Source organism: Hesperophylax consimilis, chromosome 4 (assembly GCF_061612785.1).
Source record: "Hesperophylax consimilis isolate HC1 chromosome 4, BYU_Hcon_1.0, whole genome shotgun sequence".
In the NCBI taxonomy this organism is placed as follows: domain Eukaryota; kingdom Metazoa; phylum Arthropoda; class Insecta; order Trichoptera; family Limnephilidae; genus Hesperophylax; species Hesperophylax consimilis.
Genome location: NC_142839.1, coordinates 8,463,059 through 8,486,903, shown reverse-complemented (window position 1 = coordinate 8,486,903; position 23,845 = coordinate 8,463,059). Strand labels below are relative to the sequence as shown.

General features: G+C 33.9%; 1 protein-coding gene across 1 annotated transcript in view; it reads left to right on the top strand.

Annotated features, from left to right (window-relative positions):
* The window catches only part of LOC149424140 (adenylate kinase isoenzyme 5), a 71,615-nt gene that overhangs the window by 2,095 nt on the left and 45,675 nt on the right, over positions 1-23,845 (top strand). The window contains exons 2-5 of the mRNA XM_089631044.1: positions 5,361-5,424; positions 5,509-5,594; positions 6,468-6,578; positions 21,541-21,683. Coding sequence (XP_089487170.1) covers positions 5,361-5,424; positions 5,509-5,594; positions 6,468-6,578; positions 21,541-21,683 — 404 coding nt within the window. The remainder of the gene's footprint in view (positions 1-5,360; positions 5,425-5,508; positions 5,595-6,467; positions 6,579-21,540; positions 21,684-23,845) is intronic.

The window sequence follows — 23,845 nt, the reverse complement described above, 5'->3', positions numbered from 1 at the left end:
GCGGTACAAAATTTGTACATGTGTCATACATGTTCGTAAGTCATTTTGAAGCTTTGTGTGAAATGATTGAATATTCTTTTATCGGCCCGTTATTTATCTGGTTATAACTAGTGAACTTTCAACATAAAACTATGCGTTTTTGATTTAACTTTCGATTTATTTAAATTTCAGACATGGTGCCATTGAAATACGTAGTTAACATACATGATATATTATATCAAATGCATTATTTAACTTTCATTAAACTAGAATCATTATATTTTTCATAATAAAAAAAAAACTAAAGTGATTTCAACGCACACTACATAATGTCTAATGTTTGTAATGAGGTATGCCAATTTTCCCACTGTATCTTTAATTGTAGATATACACGAATAAACGTGAAAAAATTACAAAATAATAAAACAGCGAAGAAATTAGGTGACAGTAGATAAAAAATATAAAGTATTTGCGATGTTTATATTGTCTTATATCCAGCTATACACTAAAAATGTATTTCTTTAGAGATAATTTGCATGATGATGAATATATTCGTAAAACAATGTCTAACTGAATATTTCCAGGCTGTAAATCAGTAGTATAAACATGTACACTTGTGCGGGGCGCAAACATGAATAAAACAACAACAAATGGTTCTTAATCTTCGTAGAGTTTCCTCCGAGCTTGCGTGTTCAATAAAGCGTAAAAAATATGCTTCCTTCTTCTTTGTCCAACAATTTGGACAACATTAAAGCGTCCATCATCGGGCAGTCCATCTTCAGGGCAGATGTGCATGATGGAAACTGTAATGTTGACCGAAATGATCGTTAAAGAAGTAGGTACGGCATAATAAATCACTATAATGCCGTGAAAATCTCAAATCATATCTAATTCCATAATATTATTGCTTGTTATTGAAATTAGAACTTGTTCGCACTTTTTTGTTATAATTGAAAATGATTGGTAGGTCCCCAGAAACAAATGTTACTAGAAACTAAAATGAACACAATTAAGAAAACTCTTTGATATATCTAAAATGAAAAAAATAGATTTGTTTTACATGTCTATTTGGACTAATATTTCTCGTAATATTTACAGACCGTCGAGGGCCGTTCCAAATCAAATCGCTTCGGAGTTCGTCAGTTTGTGACGACTGCCATAAAATACAAATTTATTTTCAATAATGACGTGTGCCATAAAAACGTTACAATAGAATACGCCATTTTAGCATTATCTTTTTTGAATTCAACAAAGGCCATTGCTCGCAGAATCGGAAGACCTTCAATGCTTTTCACATTGGCCTCTATTCCATACGAAAGAATGGAGTTCTAAGAGAAATGGAAATTCTTGGAAAATTAACAACGCACTTCACGGCACTTATGAATCCACTTACAAATTAAGTATCGCAAAAATTTCATGTCATCATTTAATGGTTTTGTGTGGGTTTTATCACTTTCTTACTCAGTCCAATTGGAGTCTTACTCGAAGAAGTACACGTGACACTTCATCGTTTTAAGGAAAGTTTTCGATTGTTATAATATAGAAATAATTGAACTGCGACATGGATCACATATTTGGTGAAAAATCAGGCCTTTTTAAAGGACATCATAAAAGTTCAACTGTCAAACGGCATAAACATCATAAACACAAAAAAGGTATTTAATCATTTAATTTTTTTAAAAGTGAAACTGCACAATATTCCCAACTTCTCCCAACCGACTGGAGCCAGTGATTGACTATAGCATCCATGTTATGAGGCTGAAAGTAATGGGGAGGGGAAGAGGAATAGGGATATTGGGAAGTGGACCTGGCTATTCACTAAATAAGGCTAAAGCCATTTCAAGCAACTTTCAACTCTGAATAGTGGTCTTGCACTCTGGAACGTGCCGCAAATATACTATATATTATTTTAAACTATTATATTGTGAAAACACACAAATTAGTTTTGAAGATCTAAAGATTTGAACTCCCGACTTCCGGCTTGCCAGTCTAAAGCTTTACCCCTCAACCACGGAGGCCTTCATGCTTCATTATTGAGTTTTTTGCATTATTTTATAGTTTCACCCTCGGAAGCCATTAGTCAAGTTATGGATCGAACAATTGCAACCAATTTGTCAAAGTAAATAACATTATTTGATTACAGCACCTTTATTTGCACTGTTTATTGAGTGTTTATTAATGCATTCATATCGACGTTAACCTAGAAATATGTATCTACTTCATAGTTTGCTTGACATAACAGTATGTTTTTAAACTTCAATCTATCATTTTTGGGGATGTTGTGTAGATTGTTATTTAAGAAACAATACATTGTACCCAAATAACTACTTTGTACGTGTAATTTTATTGTTATTTATTGAAATTAGAACTTTTTCGTACTTTTTTTAAAAATTGTTAAAAATTGGTAGGTCCCCAGAAACAAACTTTACTAGAAATTAAATAAACTTAATTAAAAAAACGCCTTTGAACGTCATTTTTTTAAATTTTTTTAAAAAATATATTTAAATACCCCCAACGATACTTTGCTATAAAAAATAAACATTTAAATTTTGTTCTAAAAAAACAAAAGAATTATTATGAAATGAAATTAATTTTGACTAACAGAGTTATATACACAAACAAGTCAATCAACAACAAATAAATCTTGTAAAATTTTCAAAATTTTAAATTCCTAATTTTTTCCTATTTATTTGACAAACGGATGATGGTAGAGAAATTTTCAGCCTACCGATTTTTCTTCTTGGAAAATTATAAACATTTACCTATTTTTCTTTATTGGAAAAAAAAATTGCTATTTGCGTTACTACGCCGTAATATCATATGTATATACCTACCCTTTTACTAATATATGTGTTTTAAATTTTAACCATTTATCATACATTAATATTTTTTAATCAGTTATGTAAAATTTAAAATATTTTTTTAGTAAGGTCATTGTTTAATGAAAATAAACATTTACTTAGTTTTATTATTAATTAGTGTTTTCGTAACGTATTTGACATACCCTTGACAAAAAATTCGAAAAGCAATTAAAAAACACACCTAATCAATTTGAAAACAAACATTTCATAGCTTACTAAACTTGTGTTATTGGTCTGTCTGTTAAAGTCTTGGAGGAATGGCTCCAAACATTCAATGAATATTATGTAATGGTTATATGAAGGTTGATCAGCCTTGTGAGTCGTGTTAAGGTTGGGGCTATATGAAAGGATTTAGTAATGGACCTGAAGATGCCGAGTTTTACTTTAAGAACTTTTTTACAAAATACAGGTTTCGCTCCGGTTTAAAAAGATTGATCATCACTGCTCTAGGATTAGAAGGACCAGAGGTTGTCAAATTTAATAGAATAATTTTGATCGGTATTATCGTTAGCTCCCTAGCTAAACTCTCTCTTTCCTCTCCCCACTGCTTTTAGCCTAAAACCCAACTGGGTATGCCATAGTCTCTCTGGCTCCAAACGGTTGGGAGCAGTAGATACGTCTGGGATACCATAGTATCTCTGGCTCCAAACGGTTGGGAGCAGTAGATACGTCTGGGATACCATAGTATCTCTGGCTCCAAACGGTTGGGAGCAGTAGATACGTCTGGGATACCATAGTATCTCTGGCTCCAAACGGTTGGGAGCAGTAGATACGCCTGGGATACCATAGTATCTCTGGCTCTAAACTGTTGGGAGCAGTAGATACGTCTGGGATGCCATAGTCTCTCTAGCTCCAAACTGTTGGGAGCAGTAGAAACGTCTGGGATGCCATAGTCTCTTTGGCTCTAAACGGTTGGGAGCAGTAGATACGTCTGGGATGCCATAGTCTCTCTAGTTCCAAACTGTTGGGAGCAGTAGAAACGTCTGGGATGCCATAGTCTCTTTGGCTCTAAACGGTTGGGAGCAGTAGATACGTCTGGGATGCCATAGTCTCTCTAGCTCCAAACTGTTGGGAGCAGTAGAGACGTCTGGGATGCCATAGTCTCTTTGGCTCCAAACGGTTGGGAGCAGTTGATAGGTCTGGGATGGCATAGTCTCTCTGACTCTAAACGGTTGGGCGCACTAGATACGTCTGGGATGCCATACTCTGTCTAGCTCCAAATTGTTGGGAGCAGTAGATACGCCTGGGATGCCATAGTCTTTCTGGCTCCAAACGGTTGGGAGCACTAGATACGTCTGAAACGGTAAATGGATGTGATATTTTGATTTATTCCTTTTTTCCGCACAACATTTATTTATTTAATATCAACGGAAGGTAATACAAATCATAAACAATGACAACAGAAAGTATAAAATGAACAGAAACTCTAGAAGAATATAAAAGTAAGCGATACAAGTACATTAAAAACTTGAAAGGTAAAATTAATATTTCATAGAAGTATAAGAAAATAATAATAAATAACAAAACACGATACAGAACAAGAAACAAAGAAAAATAAAAAGGTAACGTTTTCATCTATGAATCGAACCAAGGATCTCTAACATTATATCGAAACGGGACAGCGCCGCTAAAAACTCAGCCATTAGGACATAATTATTGAATGGAAAAAGAAGAATGGAAGAGAGTGGAATTGATTTTATTTTTAGTTTCACGCCCGGCTGAGCTTTTACACGTTATTTTTTTTACCCAAAGAACATCTAAATGAGCATACCATCACAAAAACAAAATACTAAAAAACAGTAGTTCAGGAATAGTACAATCAATAAATAAAATGCGAGATGAAAAAACAGTAGATTAGGAATAGTACAATAAATATATTAAATGCAAGATGAAAAACAGTAGATTAGGAATAGCATAATAAATAAACGAAATACAAGACGACAAAACAGTAATATAGAAATAGTAAAATAAATAAATTAAATGCCAGATGTAAAAACAGTAGATTAGGAATAGTATACTTAATTTTTTAAATAAGTCAAAGCAGAGCTAGGCAGTTTAATTAAATCTGTTGTTCTACTTGTCGATATGAATTCTACTAAGGCTTTTTTACATTTAGTGATTGAAGAGTTAAATACCTCAATAACATCGTTATAATCACTAGCCAAATTCTGTATACGGCGAACGGGAGTATACAATTGTGATTCCGTGTATGAGTTGTGACAATAATACGATAGATATGGCCTCGATGTTGGTTTGCCAGGTATATGGAAAGAAATCAAGTATAATTTATGATCTGTCTAAACAAGTTTGTCATTAACTATTTTACGTTCGGATAATTTTAATAAATTTAGATGACACATAAGATTAAAGAGGAATGAAGCAATGACTAAATAAAATACCTAAGGAGTTTGAGTAATAAATAATATACTTGTTTACTGTTTCACCTCCCAGTGGTACGTCTTTAGTGTTATAAGTTTAGTGTAACTAGTGATTATAATTTGTCGTTTTTTTTTATTCCAGAGCAGCATAATGGGTCCCAGGAGCTGCGAGAGAGCGGGCGCTCTGCATGGGCGGACGGGCGCGCGGGCGGGGCTGTGGGGGCGGGAGTGGGTGCGGTGGGCGCCGAGGGGCTCGGGGGCGCCGTGGGGCCCGGGGCACGCTCCGTTGGCACGCCACCCGACGGCAAATTTCACATGCAGAACAACAGCCACGTCAAGTTCGAGGCGCCTAAGGTTCCCGTCATTTTCGTACTCGGTTAGTATCACCTACATACACTTGCAGTGTTTATAATTAATTATTCGTCTTCCTCTTCGTTTGTTGGAGGAAAGTAGGTGGAGGTTATAACGGGATGTTAAGGATATTGAGGTAGTCGAATTCATCGGATTCTGCCCAGATGTGACTCGGGTATGGTAATGATTTATAAAACTTTTTTCCAATTTTTAAATTATGACTGTTCGCCAACTTCAGACTCGTACAATTTTTCCTTAAACTACGGAATATAAATAATACAATTTTGGGGGTATCAGGGATGGCAAACAATGAATTTAATTAATAAATTTTAAGCCCTCCAGTACGTAAAATCAGTATAGAATACAAATTAAATCATATTTAGCTAGTAGATAAACAAAATATACGTACATAAAAATAAAAAAATAAATATACGTAATACACTGTCGCCAGTTGTGTGGCTATGAGAAAAGAAAAATATATAAATTTTAACTGAAAAATACCAGGAATTATCGTAAGGACAAAAAAAATCACATTCCAAAAAATAATGACCGTGATAGGCTAAAACTGGTAACGATTATGATAAATAAAAAAGTGGATAAAAGTTTTAAATTGTCTTAATAAATCTGAATTTCTGCACGAATTGTCAATATCTAAAACAGGAATATTTAAAAGAAGTTTGTATTCAATAACTATCAACGTAATATAATATAATTTGTTTGTTTAAAAGCTTGTATTAATTTTATTGGGTTTGAGATTTACCTGAAGAACTTTGAGTGAATCAATTTACCTGGACGGTCTGATTTTGGGAGGATTTGAAATGGTGTTATTTTATTTGTTGGAGAATCACATCCGTTGGTTTGATTATATGTTTTTCACTGCTCTGTGTATTGTATACAGGAGGTCCTGGCAGCGGCAAGGTGACCCACTGCGACAACCTGATGCAAGAGAAGAGGGGGGTAGTGCACATCAACATGACGGACCTACTCCAGCAGTACGCCATAGGGAATGGTAAGAAAAACATCTACACAACTTCTTTAACACTAAATAGCTAACGTTGTTATTGTAATAATAATTCCATTAAAAAACCATTTGTCTTTTTGGACGAACATTTTTGAAATCTATTTTTTAAATATATTATTTTATTTATTAAAAAATAATGATTATATATTTTTATTGATTAAAAAATGGATCGTTTTTATGTTTTAAGTAATAAACCACATATCTAAAATGGAACTACTTTTAAAAAATATTATTAAGAATTTCACCTTTTAACCAGTGGCGGTTCTTCTCTTAGGTCAATTGGTGTTTCACCCCCGAAAATAAAAGACAAAAATAATAATAAATTGTGTCCATCAAAACAACTGGTATTATTCTTAATTTATTTAAAATGTACCGCGAAACAGCAGAGCTGCGAGCGGCGGCGGCGAGCGACGAGCAGTGACATCTGTTGTCACTAATAGAAGCTTTTATTCACAAGTCCACACGATTCGTTGGGTCAATTTAAATAATGTCTAAGTAAAAATTAGGTCCCAAATAAAGCTTAGGGACACGTAGGTCGTGGCCGTGAGAGAGACAGCACGATTGTTTTTCAATTGCTTCGCACCCAGGATCTTTGGATACTGCGGACGGGCGTTTCAAACTCTTATTTTATTTACTTTAATGTTGTGCACAACTACATTAAAACGTAATCTCTTAAAGTACATGGATTGTATAGCTATTCCCAATTTTACCATATTAACATAATATGTATTTATAGTCGCGGACTTAAGAATTGATACAGATAATATAATGTATGGGCATATTATATAAAATAAAGATTAGTCACACATTTTTTTGAAATGACCTACCACGCCTGGATCCCTAGAGCCGCCTCTGCTTTTAACAATAAATAAAGACCTACAATTGAGATAAAATACGTCTTTCCTTTGACATCGTGAAAATAAAATATATAAATCAACGAGACAATTAAATTAATCAATCGATAAAACAATGTACCCACCTCAAAACAAAAGAACTTACTTGCCGACTAAACACAACCGCCATGTGCTCGGGCCCGGCGTCAGTTGATTTGCATTAATTTCATGCTCGTCATTTTGACGAACGATAGCTGTCCGTGGTTAAGGATAAATTCTAACAATAATGTGGCTATAGATACTATGGCGAACCTTAGAGTTCAAACACACTGAGCCCACATACGCAATGTAACCAATTGAAATATGTATACAACTTACAATCCATACATTTTCAATGATAATGAATGCACATGCAGTCAAATTCTACGCTCCTCATGCAACGCCTACCTGCGCTATCCAGATCGGCGTGGGACGTGAAAAAGAAAGATGGCGATGGTGAAAAATCTTTCAACGAGTCTATTTGACGTTTGAGGTTATGTTTATTTTGACGTTTTACGTTTATTGACATTTATTTATTGCTCGTTTTCTGTTAAAATAGAATAAAAGAACAGCTGATAGATTTGTTTAAATGTTACAAATGATTTATTTATGAAAATCCATTGGATATCGCGATGCTACAAAATGATGTAAAATCAATTATCAAATCAAATCAATCAATCGCGATGCTACAATGCTACAAATTCACATTGCGTACGCAGGACAAGTGTGCACGTCGGTCTGAGTTCACAGTATTCGCATGCGTTGTTTCTTTACAGTGTAGAGTGTCAAGGTTAGCAAATATACAAATAAGTGAAGAAAATCCAGAATGCATTTGAAGTTCAAAAGATGCATTGGTTAAATTCTGTTTATTCGGTTACAACGCTTTTCTCCATACAGGTAAATCTAAGGCCATGCTTGTGGGTCAAATTGCACTTTGGACTTTCAGAATACCAACAATATGAAAAATGTACTTTATTAACTAAATTTGTTGTTATTGTTACTAACTAAAATAACTAACTGAGATTTTTTGTTATATATGTAGGTCTGTATCTACTACATAAACAATGTACTCTGGAGATAAATTAAACTAAATAAATACTCCTATTGAGAACAATCACATTCTGAAGGTTACTGCAATACCTTAGAGATTTCCTTATTCGATGCCTTCTTTGCACTATCTTCGAAAATAGTTCCATTATTTCTCCATATTTTTTTTAACACAACCATAACCTAGAAATAGAAAAAGTACATAAGATGTTTATGCGTTACCTGTATACGAGGGAATATACATACTATACATGCTTGTATCCATCCTTGTACTTAAGCCCCAGCATACCTAATTTCTACTGATTTTATAACAAGTTTCGCGTTAACTCTGTAAGTTTATACGATCCAAAAATATATATATGTTGTTTTTGAAAAAAAAAAATGTTATGTAGAAACATTAATTATATAAAATTTCCTCGATAGAAAAAATCGTAAAGTAAGCTCCGAAGGTCAGATTATTTGAAACACGTTTTGTTCTGTTATAGATATTAAATGTTTTGTTTTGTAAATTTTTTGTTTTATATAATCTTTTTTTTTATAATTTTTTTAATTCATATTCTATCTCAATAGAGGTAAAGTCACATGGAGGAAATCCATTAGTTTTATCTTGGCTAAATAATACTTATGTACAAACTGAAATAAACTATCTATTTTTCGAAAAATTAATAAATAGGTATGAAAAAAATCACAGTGTATCTTTATGCAACTAAAGCATTTGTTTGTGAGACATTTTTGTTCTTTATCAAAGGAGTCATGTTTTATTAAAAAATTTCACCATTTTCGCTTAATTATTATCGCTTTTTAATATTAGATCGCTCCCTCTAATATTCGTATTTACATATCTCCCTTTCAAACCATCTTTGAACGTTTACTAGGAAAGAATTTTTTAAAGTTAAGAACTATTCGTAATCCACCGATTTTGAAAGAGGTTATTAGCTTGTATGTACCTCACAAGTATACACGTGGGAGATTCCATGTACTTTATTAAGCTCCGGAAGCGAGGAACACGCCCATCAACAGAGCGACTCAACTACTTAACAATTCTGCATTGACCATCAATATTTTCATCGTTACTTACAGACAGTTTTACAGCAACTTTTTTGACGCATATCACAAAATAGTAAAACTTTTATTTTATTTTATTTTTTTTATAGTGAATACCTCACAACTGCCACCTTTTTATAATTATGACCTTATATTTACTCTCCATAATATATTGGTTTATAACCATTTTATGGGGAACGTGAAGAAAAATTTAAATACATTAGTGCAGTAGTTGCCCGTTAAGAGAGGATCATTATATTCAAATTGAGTAGCGTTTTCACTAAAAAAAATATAAACAAAAACTTTTTTTCTAAAAACTAATTTAAAATGTTTGAAAGTATATCTGTACCCCAGAAATCAAAGTTTGTTTCTCAAATAGAATCGTAAAGTTTTCCAGAAATGAACGATAAAATATAATAAAACGATGTTAAAAATAGTAAATAAAGTTATGAAAATTTTTATATAAAAAAATAAGTGACCTCTGGAATACGTAATAAAAAAAAATATATATGAACAAGATTAAAAGTGAAGTGGGAGTTTCATTGCAAATTTTCTTGTGAAAAATAGTGTGTTTTCAAAATGTGAAATTTCATAGATTTTTCATTTTTTTTTCGGATTAATTTACAGGTATGTTTTTTTAAACTCAAAATACGTTTTAAATTCCAAAATCATCATGTAACGGGTTATGTGAATAATCAGTCGGGATCAATTTGTTGTCGCAAAAACCCCATTTCTCGTGTGATTTTCTAATAAACACACATGTACTTTCTATATTAAAAAATGTTATTTTCCGTTAAAATTAGTTCCTAACCTCGACGTACATAGTTATGTGAGTATATCCACGTACTCCAATATGAAAGTGGGCATTGCTCCGAGGAGGTTTGACATTGAGCTTTCGTGTTGGGCAGGAGGCAGGAGGCATGACAGGAAAACGCTTTGACCTTCGCTTTGACTTGACAAAGTAATATGGAAAAAGACTGATTCAGAATGTATTTTAGACTACTAACGCAAACAAACCTTAGCCAAAAAGCACATGCTTAAATCTTTACTTGTCGAGATTAACCCTAAAATTTTAAACAAAATAAATACAGATTTAAAATTATTTTTTATTTAAAAAATATTGTATTATAGGTAGGTAGGTACTTTTACGTTCATCTAAATTCTTGGTACATCAATTCAATTAAAATAATTTTCTGTTTAATTTTATTATAGGTAGAGGTACCAATTAAAATTAAATTCAAAACAAATCCGGGTTCATTAAACCAGAGTTACAATCACATGCAGACTCACAACCGACATTAATTTGATTTTTTGAGAAGAAGCCAGAAAATAAAGAGCTTGTATTTTGGCTTCGTGTTTTGAGGCCAAATTATTTTTAGGCATTGATTTTAAGTTATTTTTATATGACTTTCAAATGTCGATTATTTTACGATTTGACAAAAATTTATTCCGTATTATTTATTCCCGTGTACGCTTATCTGCCATTTATAAATAATTTTAAATAACACGTGTAAGTACTTGTGATTCTAAATATGGACCATTTATAAAATTCATTCATTATTAAAATCGATTATTTCACACATTTGTACGAAGCATATGTACTGTGTAAGATCACAGAATATTCATTTATAACCCTTAAATGCATTATATTTTATTGATGTCACAGGGAAATTATTTTATTTTATTTATATATTTTTTTTTTTTTTTTTTTTTTTTTATTTAAAAAGAAAGACAAACATTCCCGGGTTACGAATAACCCAACAATGTTTGAAAATCTCCTACTACCACCACAGAAAGCCGAAAATGTTGCTTGTGTTGTGATGGAGGACTTAGCCAGCCGAGGAATCGAACACGCGACGCTCGGGTGAGACCCAAGCGCTATGCCCACTCAACCACTGACCGGTCACTGATATATAATAAGTCTTTCTGTTTGGAGGGTATTTTAGGATAGATTACACTTTTAGGAGGGAAACACACATTTGCAGTCAAATCATCAACAACCAGATCGAGTACATTTGCGGTCAAATCATCTACAACCAGTTCGAGTCATCTGCGGTCAAATCATCCACAACCAGCTCGAGTACAATTTTGGATAAATCGTCCATAACTGGCTCGAGTACATTTGCGATAAAATTTTTCAAAACCAGCTCAAGTACAATTGCGGTCAAATTATCCACAACCAGTTCGAGCACAAGAGCCTTCAAATCATTCATAACCAGCTCGGCCAAAAAAGCCTTCAAATCATCCACAAACAGCTCGAGTACAATTGTGGTCAAATCATCACCACCAGCTAGAGTACAATCGCGGTCAAATCATCACCACCAGCTCGAGTACAATTGTGGTCAAATCATCACCACCAGCTAGAATACAATCGCGGTCAAATCACCCACAGCCAGCTCGAGTACATTTGCTGTCAAATCATCCACAACCTGTTCGAGCACGAGAGAAGTAAAATCATGCATAACCGGCTCAAGCATAATAATTACGGTCAAATCATCCACAGCCAGCTTGAGTACAATCATTGCGGTCAAATCGTCCAAAACCAAATCTAGCACAAGTACCTACAGTCAAATCATATACAACCGACTCGAGTACAATTACCGTCAAATCATCCACAACCAGCTCGAGTACAATTATTGAAGTTAAATCGTCCACAACCAGCTCAAGCACAATTTCGAGTCATGAAAAAGACGTTGTACAAAAGTTAGGCTCGCGTTTCGTGGTTTGGTCGAACGTTTCAGTAACGCTATATCTTCGAAACACTAAATTACCAGTTGATCGAACACAGCATTCTTACCCTACATTATTGACAAAGGGGTATCTTTTCCTAACGGATTACCCATTTTTGCACACAGTCAATAGTTGACAGTTAGATATTGTGATAATAATCGTAGATTGACTTCTTTAGGTGTAAATTTTTCTATATTTATTTCATCAAGTTGAGCTTTCGGAGCTCGATATAAAATACCGAAGGTCTACAAACCTTATGTCATTAATAAGAAAGCGCTTATGAGTAGAAATATATTGGTCGCCTTCCATAGACAATGTCAACCTTCTACACGGCCATTTGTGGGCAAAAATCGTTAACGATGAATATTTCATGTCCTGAACTGGAGCCCGACTACATGTCGCATGACGCGCTTTGACGGTCGCGGGACGGGACGGCCGCCGGAGTCATGCGTCACGCCAAGGGTCGCGGATATGCATGCCGGACATGAGACGCACGAGTCACCAGCTGCACAGGTTGTGACGGGCATGCGATTTCGTTGCAATCCTGAAGTGACATCACGCTTGTGCAATTCACGTAATCTGGACCGTGTGCAGAATGGAAATGTATTTGTATTCGGCACATAACTAACATTACACGGAGAAAAATGATTCTGTTTAAAAAGTGACAACTTCCTGATAAATTATTAACCATTCAGAACACATCTTCTTTTCCTAATAAATACCATGACGGAATACTTTGTTAGGAACTCTTTCAATTCATCCGTTATATGCCTGCAATCCTATTTTTAACGGGAAAACGAATATTTTGACCGGATTTTTAATAAATTAACAGTATTTCAGATCAGCAAGTTTTTTCGTGCATAAGTCCGTTTGGGAGTTGCGGATTTTTATTTTATCGTAAGACCACATAAGAGTCCCAAACGTTTGGAACTAATTAAACTAAGACATCCCCTTGGGTAAAATGTGAGGTTTAAGTTTAAACTTACGGAATTCAATTCTTCGTTTGTGTGAAAACACTATGGAACAACAAATGATTATTACTTCAATGGTGAAAGCCAGAGAGGTGTGTGTAAGGAGATGAATAAAGAGAAGCTTTAAAGTGGTTGACTATTCTAGTCTCAACACATTTCAAGAAATGTTTTGGTTATGAGTGGTGTCCATACATCAAGGCGGCCATTTGGGAGTGCCTTCCACCCTGAAAGTCTGAATCTCACAAATGCAATTCGTATTTTAATTTTAATATAAAAAACACTTATTTTAACCCTGCCACGAAGATTTGTACTTATCGAAGGGCAATAATTAGTCATTAAATGCGTAAAGATCGATGATTAATTTCATTTATTCATTCCATTTATATAAGATATAATACAGGGTTTTCCAATAAGAGGTGTTGTTTTGATATTCAATCGTAAAAGATCAATGGTTTCGTTGCTTGTGTGGCACGTGGCGCTGTCTTGTTGAAATTAAACGTTGTTCAGATCAATAAAATTAGCTAAAATTGATAAGCTAGAAATGGAGGTCTCAGAATTAAAACAAACAGTTTTCATGTTAGAGAGGGGAAACAATGAAAGGGACCAGGAACTTCTATCCAACAATATAGAAATACATGGAATGCCTGAGACCACCAACGAGAATCTACCTACCATGATGTCGAATATCGCAACAGTCATTGGATGCCCTCTCCATCAAAGCGACATTGAATACGTTAGCAGAATCAGTAAGCGCCATCGTACACAAGCCACGACAGATGGAAGTTCGGGCAACATAATCGCCAAATTCACCTCCCGCAAGAAGAAGGACGAATTCGTCGCAGCCATCAAAAAAAGAAAAGGAATCACTACCAAGGCCATCGGGATGGTTGGAGCTGACCAGAGGATCTTCATCAACGACCATCTCACGCGGAAGAATAAATCTATATTGAGGTGCGCTAAAGCATTTAAAAACGAACACAACTATCAGTTTTTATGGATAAGAAGTGCAAAAATCTACCTACGGAAAAACGAAACATCACCACCCATACACGTCTCATGCGAATTACAGCTAAAAAACCTTGTCTAACTACCATTGCAATGTTAAACCACCTATCCTCTGATAACTACTATTTTTTTCGTATTTTTTTTCATATTTTTTTCAATATCACCCTTTTTACATTAACCCCACATGCTAATAATTACACTAACTGCTCACTACTACATTCTATAATATACTCACTCACTTTAATTCATAATAATAGTGTGTTGTGCTTTGCTAAGCCCAGTGGACTCATGACTAATAACATAACTCTAGAATATAATATTCTTCAAATATATTCTACAGAAACCGAACATAATAATGTAATTACCGAAAATTCGCAATGCATGATTCATTAATAATTTTTTATCAAAATTCAAGAGGTTTGCGCTCGAAAACACAGGAATTTCATCAAAATATACTGCTCAATAATTATGACTTGATCTTCATTACGGAAAGTTGGTTGGTTGATAGTATCCGAGATGAGGAATTATTTGATAATCGCTATTCTGTTTACAGAAATGATAGAGATATACACCGCACTAGTAAATCAACTGGCGGAGGCGTACTCATAGGAATTAAAAAAGATTTTTTTGTTACCCCCCGCTCTTGGAAATCAGACGCTGAGGATATCTGGATAACTGTCAATACATCAAAATCGAATCGTCATTGTTATAATATTCATATGTGCTGCGTGTATTTACCTAGCGTCGGTCCAAAATTAACATCATCAGAAAGATTAGCATTATTTACTAGTCATACCAATACTATTTCTGACTTAACAATCCGTTTTCCCAATGACAAGTTTTTAATCATTGGCGACTATAACATGCCCAATATCGAATGGAATAATCAACAAATGCCAAGTAATAGAGATCAATGTGCACTCGCGTTACTTAACTGCTTATCTTTTGCAAATTTAACCCAATTTAACCATTTACCTAACAAATTCGGTCGAATTCTGGACCTCGTCTTCTGTAACACTTCAGTTAATGTGTCGCTTGCCGACCACCCATTAGTTAAAGAAGATGCTCATCATAAATCATTGATTGTAGAACTAGAATTTCCATCCACTATTGCAACCCTCTCAACTCCTCGAACAATAAAATTATTCCATAAAGCAGATTATGCAGAGATCAATGAGAGACTGAAAGAAACCGACTGGTCAACCGTTATAAATGCACCGGATGTAAATACAGCGTTAAATTCGTTTTATGCTATAATTGAACAGATTATCGAAGTGTTTATTCCTAAGAAAGTTGTAAAATCTGGAAAATACCCACTATGGTACACGGCAGCCTTAATAAAAATAACAAACGAAAAATTAAAATTCTTTAGAAAATGGAAGCGCCATCGGAACCCCCTTGATTATCTTTCATTTTCATTGCTTCGCAAAAGGCAAAAAACAGTCGCTTCAGCAGCTTACAAAACCTACATTTCTACGATAGAATCCGGTATACAGCATAATGTTAAAAAAATATGGTCCTACGTCAATTCTCAAAGAAAATCTCCTGCCATCCCTGATCATATGATTTACGGTGAAAAAACTGCTAATGACAGTAGAGGAGTAGCCAACTTATTTTCTGAGTATTTTGGATCTGTATTTTCTAATGCTCAACCTGCACATACAAGCAATGCCAGTTTTTGCTCTAATTCAAATAGCATAATCAACTCAATCGAGATCAATGAAGACATCACATTCAAATACCTTAAGTCCATTGATATCAAAAAGGGACCAGGGGATGATCAACTTCCAGGGATCTTCATAAATTATTGTAGTAAACAATTGACACCCCCCATTTTTGCTATTTTCAAACTGTCGTTAACTGAAGGAACATTTCCCGACAAGTGGAAAACAGCCTTGATTACCCCAATATATAAAAATGGCAGTAAAAATGATGTCTCGAACTATCGACCTATATCCAAATTACCAATACTAAGTAAAGTATTGGAAAAAATTGTTTACGATCAATTATATTCAACTATCTCACCCTCACTCTTAAATAATCAACACGGCTTCATCAAAAATCGCTCCACAACTTCAAATCTGGCATTTTTTACAAATTTTCTTCATGCTCAAATGGATATGCGATGCCAGGTAGATGCCATTTATACGGATTATTCTAAAGCATTTGACCGTGTTAATCATTATATTCTTTTACAAAAGTTATTAGGTCTAGGAATTCACGGTGACCTCTATAGATGGATCGCATCATACGTCAATAATCGGCACCAAATCACGGTTGTCAATGGTTTTGCATCTTGCTTAACGGAAATCGTCTCAGGTGTGCCCCAGGGGTCGCATCTTGGACCACTCTTATTTAATATTTATATAAATGACATTTACGTTTGCTTTAAAAATAGTTACTTTGTTTTATACGCGGATGACATGAAAATTTATAAAGCTATACAGTGTTTATCCGATTGTATGGAATTGCAAAGCGATCTTGATAATTTGTGCATATACTGTGAATCAAATTTATTGTCCTTAAACATATCTAAGTGTCACTCGATTACATTTACTAGAAATAAAAACAAAATCATCTATCCATACAACTTGAATAACAAACCTTTACAACCTATGTCTACGTGTAAAGATCTAGGTGTTTACTTAGATAGCAAATTAATTTTTGACAAGCACATTGAACACATTATTTCAAAATCCTACAGAATGCTAGGTTTCTTATTAAGAATATGCAAAGTTTTCAAAAGTGCTAAAACTCTGAAAATGTTGTTTTGTTCATTGGTCAGAAGTCCACTGGAGTATGCCTCCACAATATGGAATCCTCAATATAAGGTATACATAGATTTAGTAGAAAGTATACAGAATAAATTTTCGAAACATTTACTCAAGAAATACAACAATACTACAAATAATATGTTAACTTTACAAAAAAGACGCACATTGTCAGACCTGTTGTTTCTACATAATCTGCTAAATAATAAAATAGATTGTCCCGAATTGCTATCCGTAATTGGTTTAAATGTTCCAACGAGGCGTACCAGGCACACTACACTATTTCATATTGAAGCCAACAATACCAATGCAGCAAACAATTCAGTTATTACTCGCGCAATCACAACATACACCCATTACGAAAAATTACTACATTTAGACATCTTTCATGATTCCTTTCTAACATACAAAACTAACTTATTAAATTTCTTAGCATGACATATTTCAAAAATATTTTCACATCATTTTTCAAAACTCCTATTTATTAACAGTCAATTACAATTCGTGAGCTTATTATAATTCTTGTTTTCAATTCATTTATTATTTATTATTTTTATTTTTATCCACACACTTCCTTCCTTTTATAACAATCTCAGGCGAAATTACATAATGATATTTTATGGACATACGTAATAGGTACTACAACTATGTAATAACTAAAAATATCTAATTGTATCTAATTGTACTGTGTATGTCTTAACAAATAAATAAATAAAAATAAATAAATAAATAAATAAATACCATCCAATTACGGCCATAAAAAATCATTAATCATCTCTCGATAGCGCAATCCATTCACCGTAACTGTTGATCCAGCCTCATTTTCGAAAAAGTAAGGTCCAATGACTCCGCTGGACCATAAACCGCACCAAACAGTCACACGTTGAGGATAGAGAGGCTTTTCAACAATAACTCTTGGGTTTTCCGAGCCAATCCGTTGACGAAACCACTGAGGTGCAAATGGGCCTCATCACTCAAGATGATTTTCATTTGATTCACTCAAGTAAATTTTAATAATTTTAACCATTTTTATTAATGGCGTAGTTTCTACTTGTTAAATGTCAAAAAATGACAGCTTCAAAAGTAACATCTACCGAAATAGCGGGCTATTAAAAATAACACCTCTTATTGGAAAACCCTGTATTTGCGCCCCAATTGGGCGCATTTTGCACCCGTGTTCTAAAATTAATTATAAAAACACCCTAACATCATAGAACTAATTTAATTTATTCCATATTATGCTGTCTCAGTAGAGGTAAAGTCACAAGGAGGAAATCCGTAATTGGTTTTATTTTACTATATTATACAAACTGACTAAATGTAAACTGTCGATCTCCCGAAAATGAATAAATAAACTTCCTTCTTCTTCTGGCGCTAGTAAAATTAAATTGTTAATGTTAGTTGTATGTTTCTACATTTGTAAATATATATGTCATTAAGTTAGTAGTTATAGGCCTTAGTCGTAAGTCACTAGATATAAGTCTTAGAGCTAAGTCACTAGTTTTAAGTCAGTAGTTCTAGTATTAATTATTTAATAGATATATTTGTACAGCGCCCTTGAGGTGATTTTTCACGAAAACGGAGCTGTATAAATATGCCAAATATTATAATTATTATTATTGGCAATAGTAGAGTAGTTTTATTATAGTTAAGGCATTGTTCGGGTTTTGTCTTTCCTAAAGATAGTACATTTTTTCTATCGTATGCGGTGAATGATCTCTGATTATGTAGAAAAATCAAGCATTATTAGAAAATATTGTAAAAGCTCATTAGGGCGTAAAAAAAAAAAAAAAAAATTATTAGATATCTTTTATTGATTACTTCCAAGCACTCTAATTTTCAAATACAAAGAGTAATTTTGATTTCTATTGTCAATCTGATCAACACAATCACACTAAAAAATTTCGTTGGGACCGATTTTTTTTAGTATTTAATTACATATTTAACTTTTTCACTCAACAATATTGTGAAGCTGTTTTTCAACATTCCTAAAGGAGCGATTTATGATACGTAAATTTGAGGAACTATTTGTATGAATATGGAAATTAAATCAGTTGCACTTTAATACTGTTAACGTGTAAATATTTAGAATTTTGCAAGTAAAATTGCCCTTAAAATCAAGTAAATTGTCAATGTTTTCCATTCGGTATTTATAAAGTAATATTAATATTAATTAAAAGTGTTTTCATTCGAACTATTCCTGCACCACAAGGTTTTGTTTTTGGATAAAATCCCAAACTGCTTCAAAAGTCCGCGTTTTAAGGTGTATGCCTTCACTGTGATCTCCCCCTCCTACCCTCCCCTCTCACCTCCCACAACCTGAGGAACAAAACACGTGGCAAAAGAACTGTAAGAAGTACCTATCCAGAAATAAACTTATTTGTTTGCGTCGTTAGTCGGTAGTTAATTTGGTGTAAAACAAACAAGACTAATTTGGGCGGAGGGTATGTGTATTCCGCCCCCGGAACCATTCATTGAATAGCCAAAACCTCTGCTATAGGTCACTCCAAATGTTTCGTCACGTTTGATGACCTAGCAGGGGTGCCTGGGTTCATGTGGCGACGGTGAGGTTTGTCCAGATATTGGTGGCGGATGCGGTTGAGACCGGTTGAGGGAGACCCTTTGACCTCTCCAGCCAGACTCACGACCCAACGACTTGCATCGCAGTGGAAGGGATGGATTAATAAATTCACCCTTCATTCTTTTTCCTTGGTTTAAATTGTGATAAAATTGTACCGGACGTTTGTAAAAGTCTATTAACAAAAAAAGTCAATTTAACCAAGTAGGTATTGAAAAACAAAAACTTCTTACGTAGGTACTAACTTTATTTCTCGTACATCTAGCCATCTTTGTTAGAATTTAATTTATCCAAAGAGTAGGAAACCGGAAACCACTGAAACTATTAGTGCCGCGTATGCGGAAAACGCCATGTCATTGCTAACAATAAAACAACTATTCAAGAGCTTAATTTTGTGATTATTCCGCATCGAAAATTAAGTTTTTTTAAATTAATATTTGGGAAATAAACAGTTGAATTTTATCATTTTTACATCAAACCAAAAATATAACCAAGTATAGATATCCTCCTTGTGATAAAAAAGAACAGATTTAACACAATAGAATAATAAAACAAAAACCATTATGGGTGACAGGGTGAAAAGTAGATCAATTTCTTAGCAAAATATCCTTGCTAAATAATCAAGGAATACCTTTAATAACTACACTGCTCTGCTGGTAGGGGCCGGCAAGAAACTATAAGTTAAATATTGTTAAAACCAACACGTAGACAATACCATATTTGATAAAGCGACATGTTTATTTTGTCTTTAACTAACTAAGTTGAGGTAATAATCAAAGGCAAAATGAATTTATGAGGACAATACTGCAATCGTAGTGCTTTGTACCGTGCATGGGCACGATTCTGCAAATGCAGGGCTCTATAGGGGAATGATTATCTACTAAGTCGAAATTATTATTGTACGATCATTTAAAATTTAAATGATAACTTTTATCCACGTACTTACTTTAGACATTATAACTGAAAGTAATAAAGGAACTTAAAATCCTTCAAGCCTCGGAAGGACATTACTAGCCACAAAAATCATATTCCATTAGCGCCTCTTAGGGACAGATATGACCCGCATTACTAACCACAAAAATCATATTCCATTAGCGCCTCTTAGGGACAAATCTGAAACGCAATACTAGCCACAAAAATCATATTCCATTAGCACCTCTTAGGGACAGATCTGACCCTCATTACTAGCCACAAAAATCATATTTCATTAGAGGCTCTCAGGGACAGATCTGACCCGTGTACGTCCTTTTATTATAAAAATATGTTGTACTTTTTTTCTTTAATACGGAGACATGTTATTTGTTTGACGTTGGAAAAAAAAGTTATAATATATTAGTCTAATCATTTTGTCACAAACATGTATACTTGATTCCATAGATGTGTAAGATTACAATTTGGCTGAATTTTTCCGTTTACATTTGAAAGTTAATATATTTTTATTTGTATGCAAATACAAGGCATATAAGTGAAGTGACAGTTTTCTTACTAATTCCCTAAACAAACGGAATGTGGTTTTTAACGAATTCTTTCAATATTATGGAAGTTTTGATTCAAAATGTATCGGTAAGTTTTTTGTTAACATTTTCATATTTGATATAAGAAAAATATTATTTAGAAAAATGGATGTTTTTTTTAATACGAACATATGTATGATTAGGTTATCTTATTGCTAAAAGAGTGTTTGATTTTGTGACAACTTAAAAAACTAGAAATAGGTAGCATATTTGAAAAACCTAGAAAGCGGTCCAGAATTCTATGATAGATTTTCCCGTCGCTGGTCGTTCGGAATTGTAGTAAATACATTTAAAAGCCGCAGAGTTAATGTAACAATATATTTGACTGAGTAAAGAAATTGTCAAAAGGATGTAAAAAAGTCAAATTATCATGTTTGTATAGTTTTTGAGTATTTCTAATAAATTGTGTTTTTTCCAGATATGCAAGACTTCGGCACCCTCTCCAGCAGAACTGTGACGGAGGTTTTGATGTTGGAGATGAAGATGGCTCCGGCAGCCAAGACCTACCTGGTCTCCGGGTACCCTCGCTCTATGAGAGATGTGGCGGAATACTCCGATAAGGTAACATAAACTATTTCATGCACTTTCTAACACTAATTCTAACACTTGACAGACTTAAATTAATCGTTCGACGGTTCAAAGAAGCAAAGATAGGAGTCGACAATGGACTGCTGGTAGGTACTTACCCTGATGTGTGGCATTGAGGCATGGAACTGGCAGATGAAGGAAGAAAGTAGACCGAATGCTGTATAAATGAGATCCCTGAGTATCCATGTATGGTAAAACCATGTATGGAGAAAAATCTTCGAATTCTTGAAGAATCTCTTCAAATTATTCATAATCCGGTTAAAACGGGATTGCATACCTTTATCAAATGAATTGACATGTTTCTTGATAAATTTTTAGTAAAACACGAAAGTATTATCACGATTTCGGAACACGTGTTCATAAATACCAGTAATTTGAAGAGATTCATAAATAAAGATTCGAGATAATAAATTAACAGAAATAATTTTTCTCCGTGTGTCCGAGTAACGAGTAAGATTATGAAATCGACGCTTAGATGTTTTGGGCATGTAGGAGAACGCCCGAGGAGGTATGGCACGATCAAGTTAACCTAATAATCGGGCAATGTTAACAGTCAGCTTAATAGAAGTATATGAGACGATGTATAAATGTGAATGAAGCAAGGAGTTTGATGGTCAGTCCTCATTGCATACCCTTACGGGGAAATGGCTTGGTAGTTGGTTAGTTACCGTGAACGTTTTTAATGACAAAACATATTTTTCAGTCGTAATAGATATTAAGGCTTCACCCCTGTAACCTTTTTTTATTGAAGTACTTACGTAAAGCACTACATTCACGTACTTCTATAAATTGTTTTCCCTTCATAATTTAATTCAAACTCAACAGTAACGTAAAAAAATTCCGGGAGGTACACGTGCAATTACTTGGAAACACTATCAATTAGTTTTTCTGTTATAAAAAAATAAAATTAGGTTAAGGGCTACATGTTTCGCGTTTTAGCAAGTAACGTGTCATTCTGTACCAGGGCCGTATTTTGAAAACCCTTTATGTTCAATGACTGGACAGAAATCACCCTTCGCGGCCTACCCCACCCCCCCCCACACTGAACTACTGCGTTTAATAAACGTAATAAGGGATGCAACCCCCAACAGGCCGCCCATCGCACGCAGGTGCTAAACTGATTAGCTTCATGTGTGATTTTACAAGGGTCAAAAGTAAACATGGTAGCTGAATAAATTAAATAATTAATTATCATCGTAATGTATTTAATACGTTATAATCTGAACAGGGCACATATATTATTTAAACCCATTTAAAATTATTTTTCAATTACAGAGTTTATACTGTATGGAGCATTTAAAGGCTTTCAAATATCCTCATCTAGATAACTATGTTTACAATTGTATTAAGGCGAAGCTTAATGCCAAATTACTATTTTGATTAATCTTTATAATGAATTGGTGTACATTATGAAAACCAAAAAATATGTTTTAGTTAAATTGAAGGTTTTACTATCGTTTCGCTTGAGTAGAATACAAATAAAAAATAAATTACTCAGTAAAAAATATAAATGCAAACTACTACAAAAAATATTTTGTCAATAGAAATGTATGAACGCGTAAAGGAAACAACTTTTAAAATACAGTTTTATAGCTAAGGTTATTTGTGACAGTTTCACTTGATTAACTTTTCTTATAAAATTGTTTACAAATTAAGTAAAAACCAGTTTTTTGCTTGAAATCGAACGTTTCTAGACTCCGTTTGTCAAGCGATTTTAATGCCTATTACCTACGATATAAGGTGGAAATCAGAAACCGCTCTCGCCAATTTAACTATCCCTAGGATCGGTCACAAAATAGACTCAATCACAACTTCAACTAACGAAGTCATGAAGATAATTGACGACCTTAAGTCATCAAATGCATGTGGTCCCGATAAGATTTCATCAAATCTTCTAAAAATCATTAAAGTATACATAGCCATACCGATTGCGTTCATTGCGAATCTAAGCTTTAAATCAGGGAAATTCCCTAACCATTTAAAGCAGTCAATCGTCATTTTACTGCATAAAAGTGGGGACAAATCACTAATACATAATTACCGGCCTGTTTCCTTGCTCAACTCTGTCTCTAAAATTATGGAGAAAATTGTAAAGAACCGTCTCATCCTCTATCTCGAAAATAACAACATCCTTT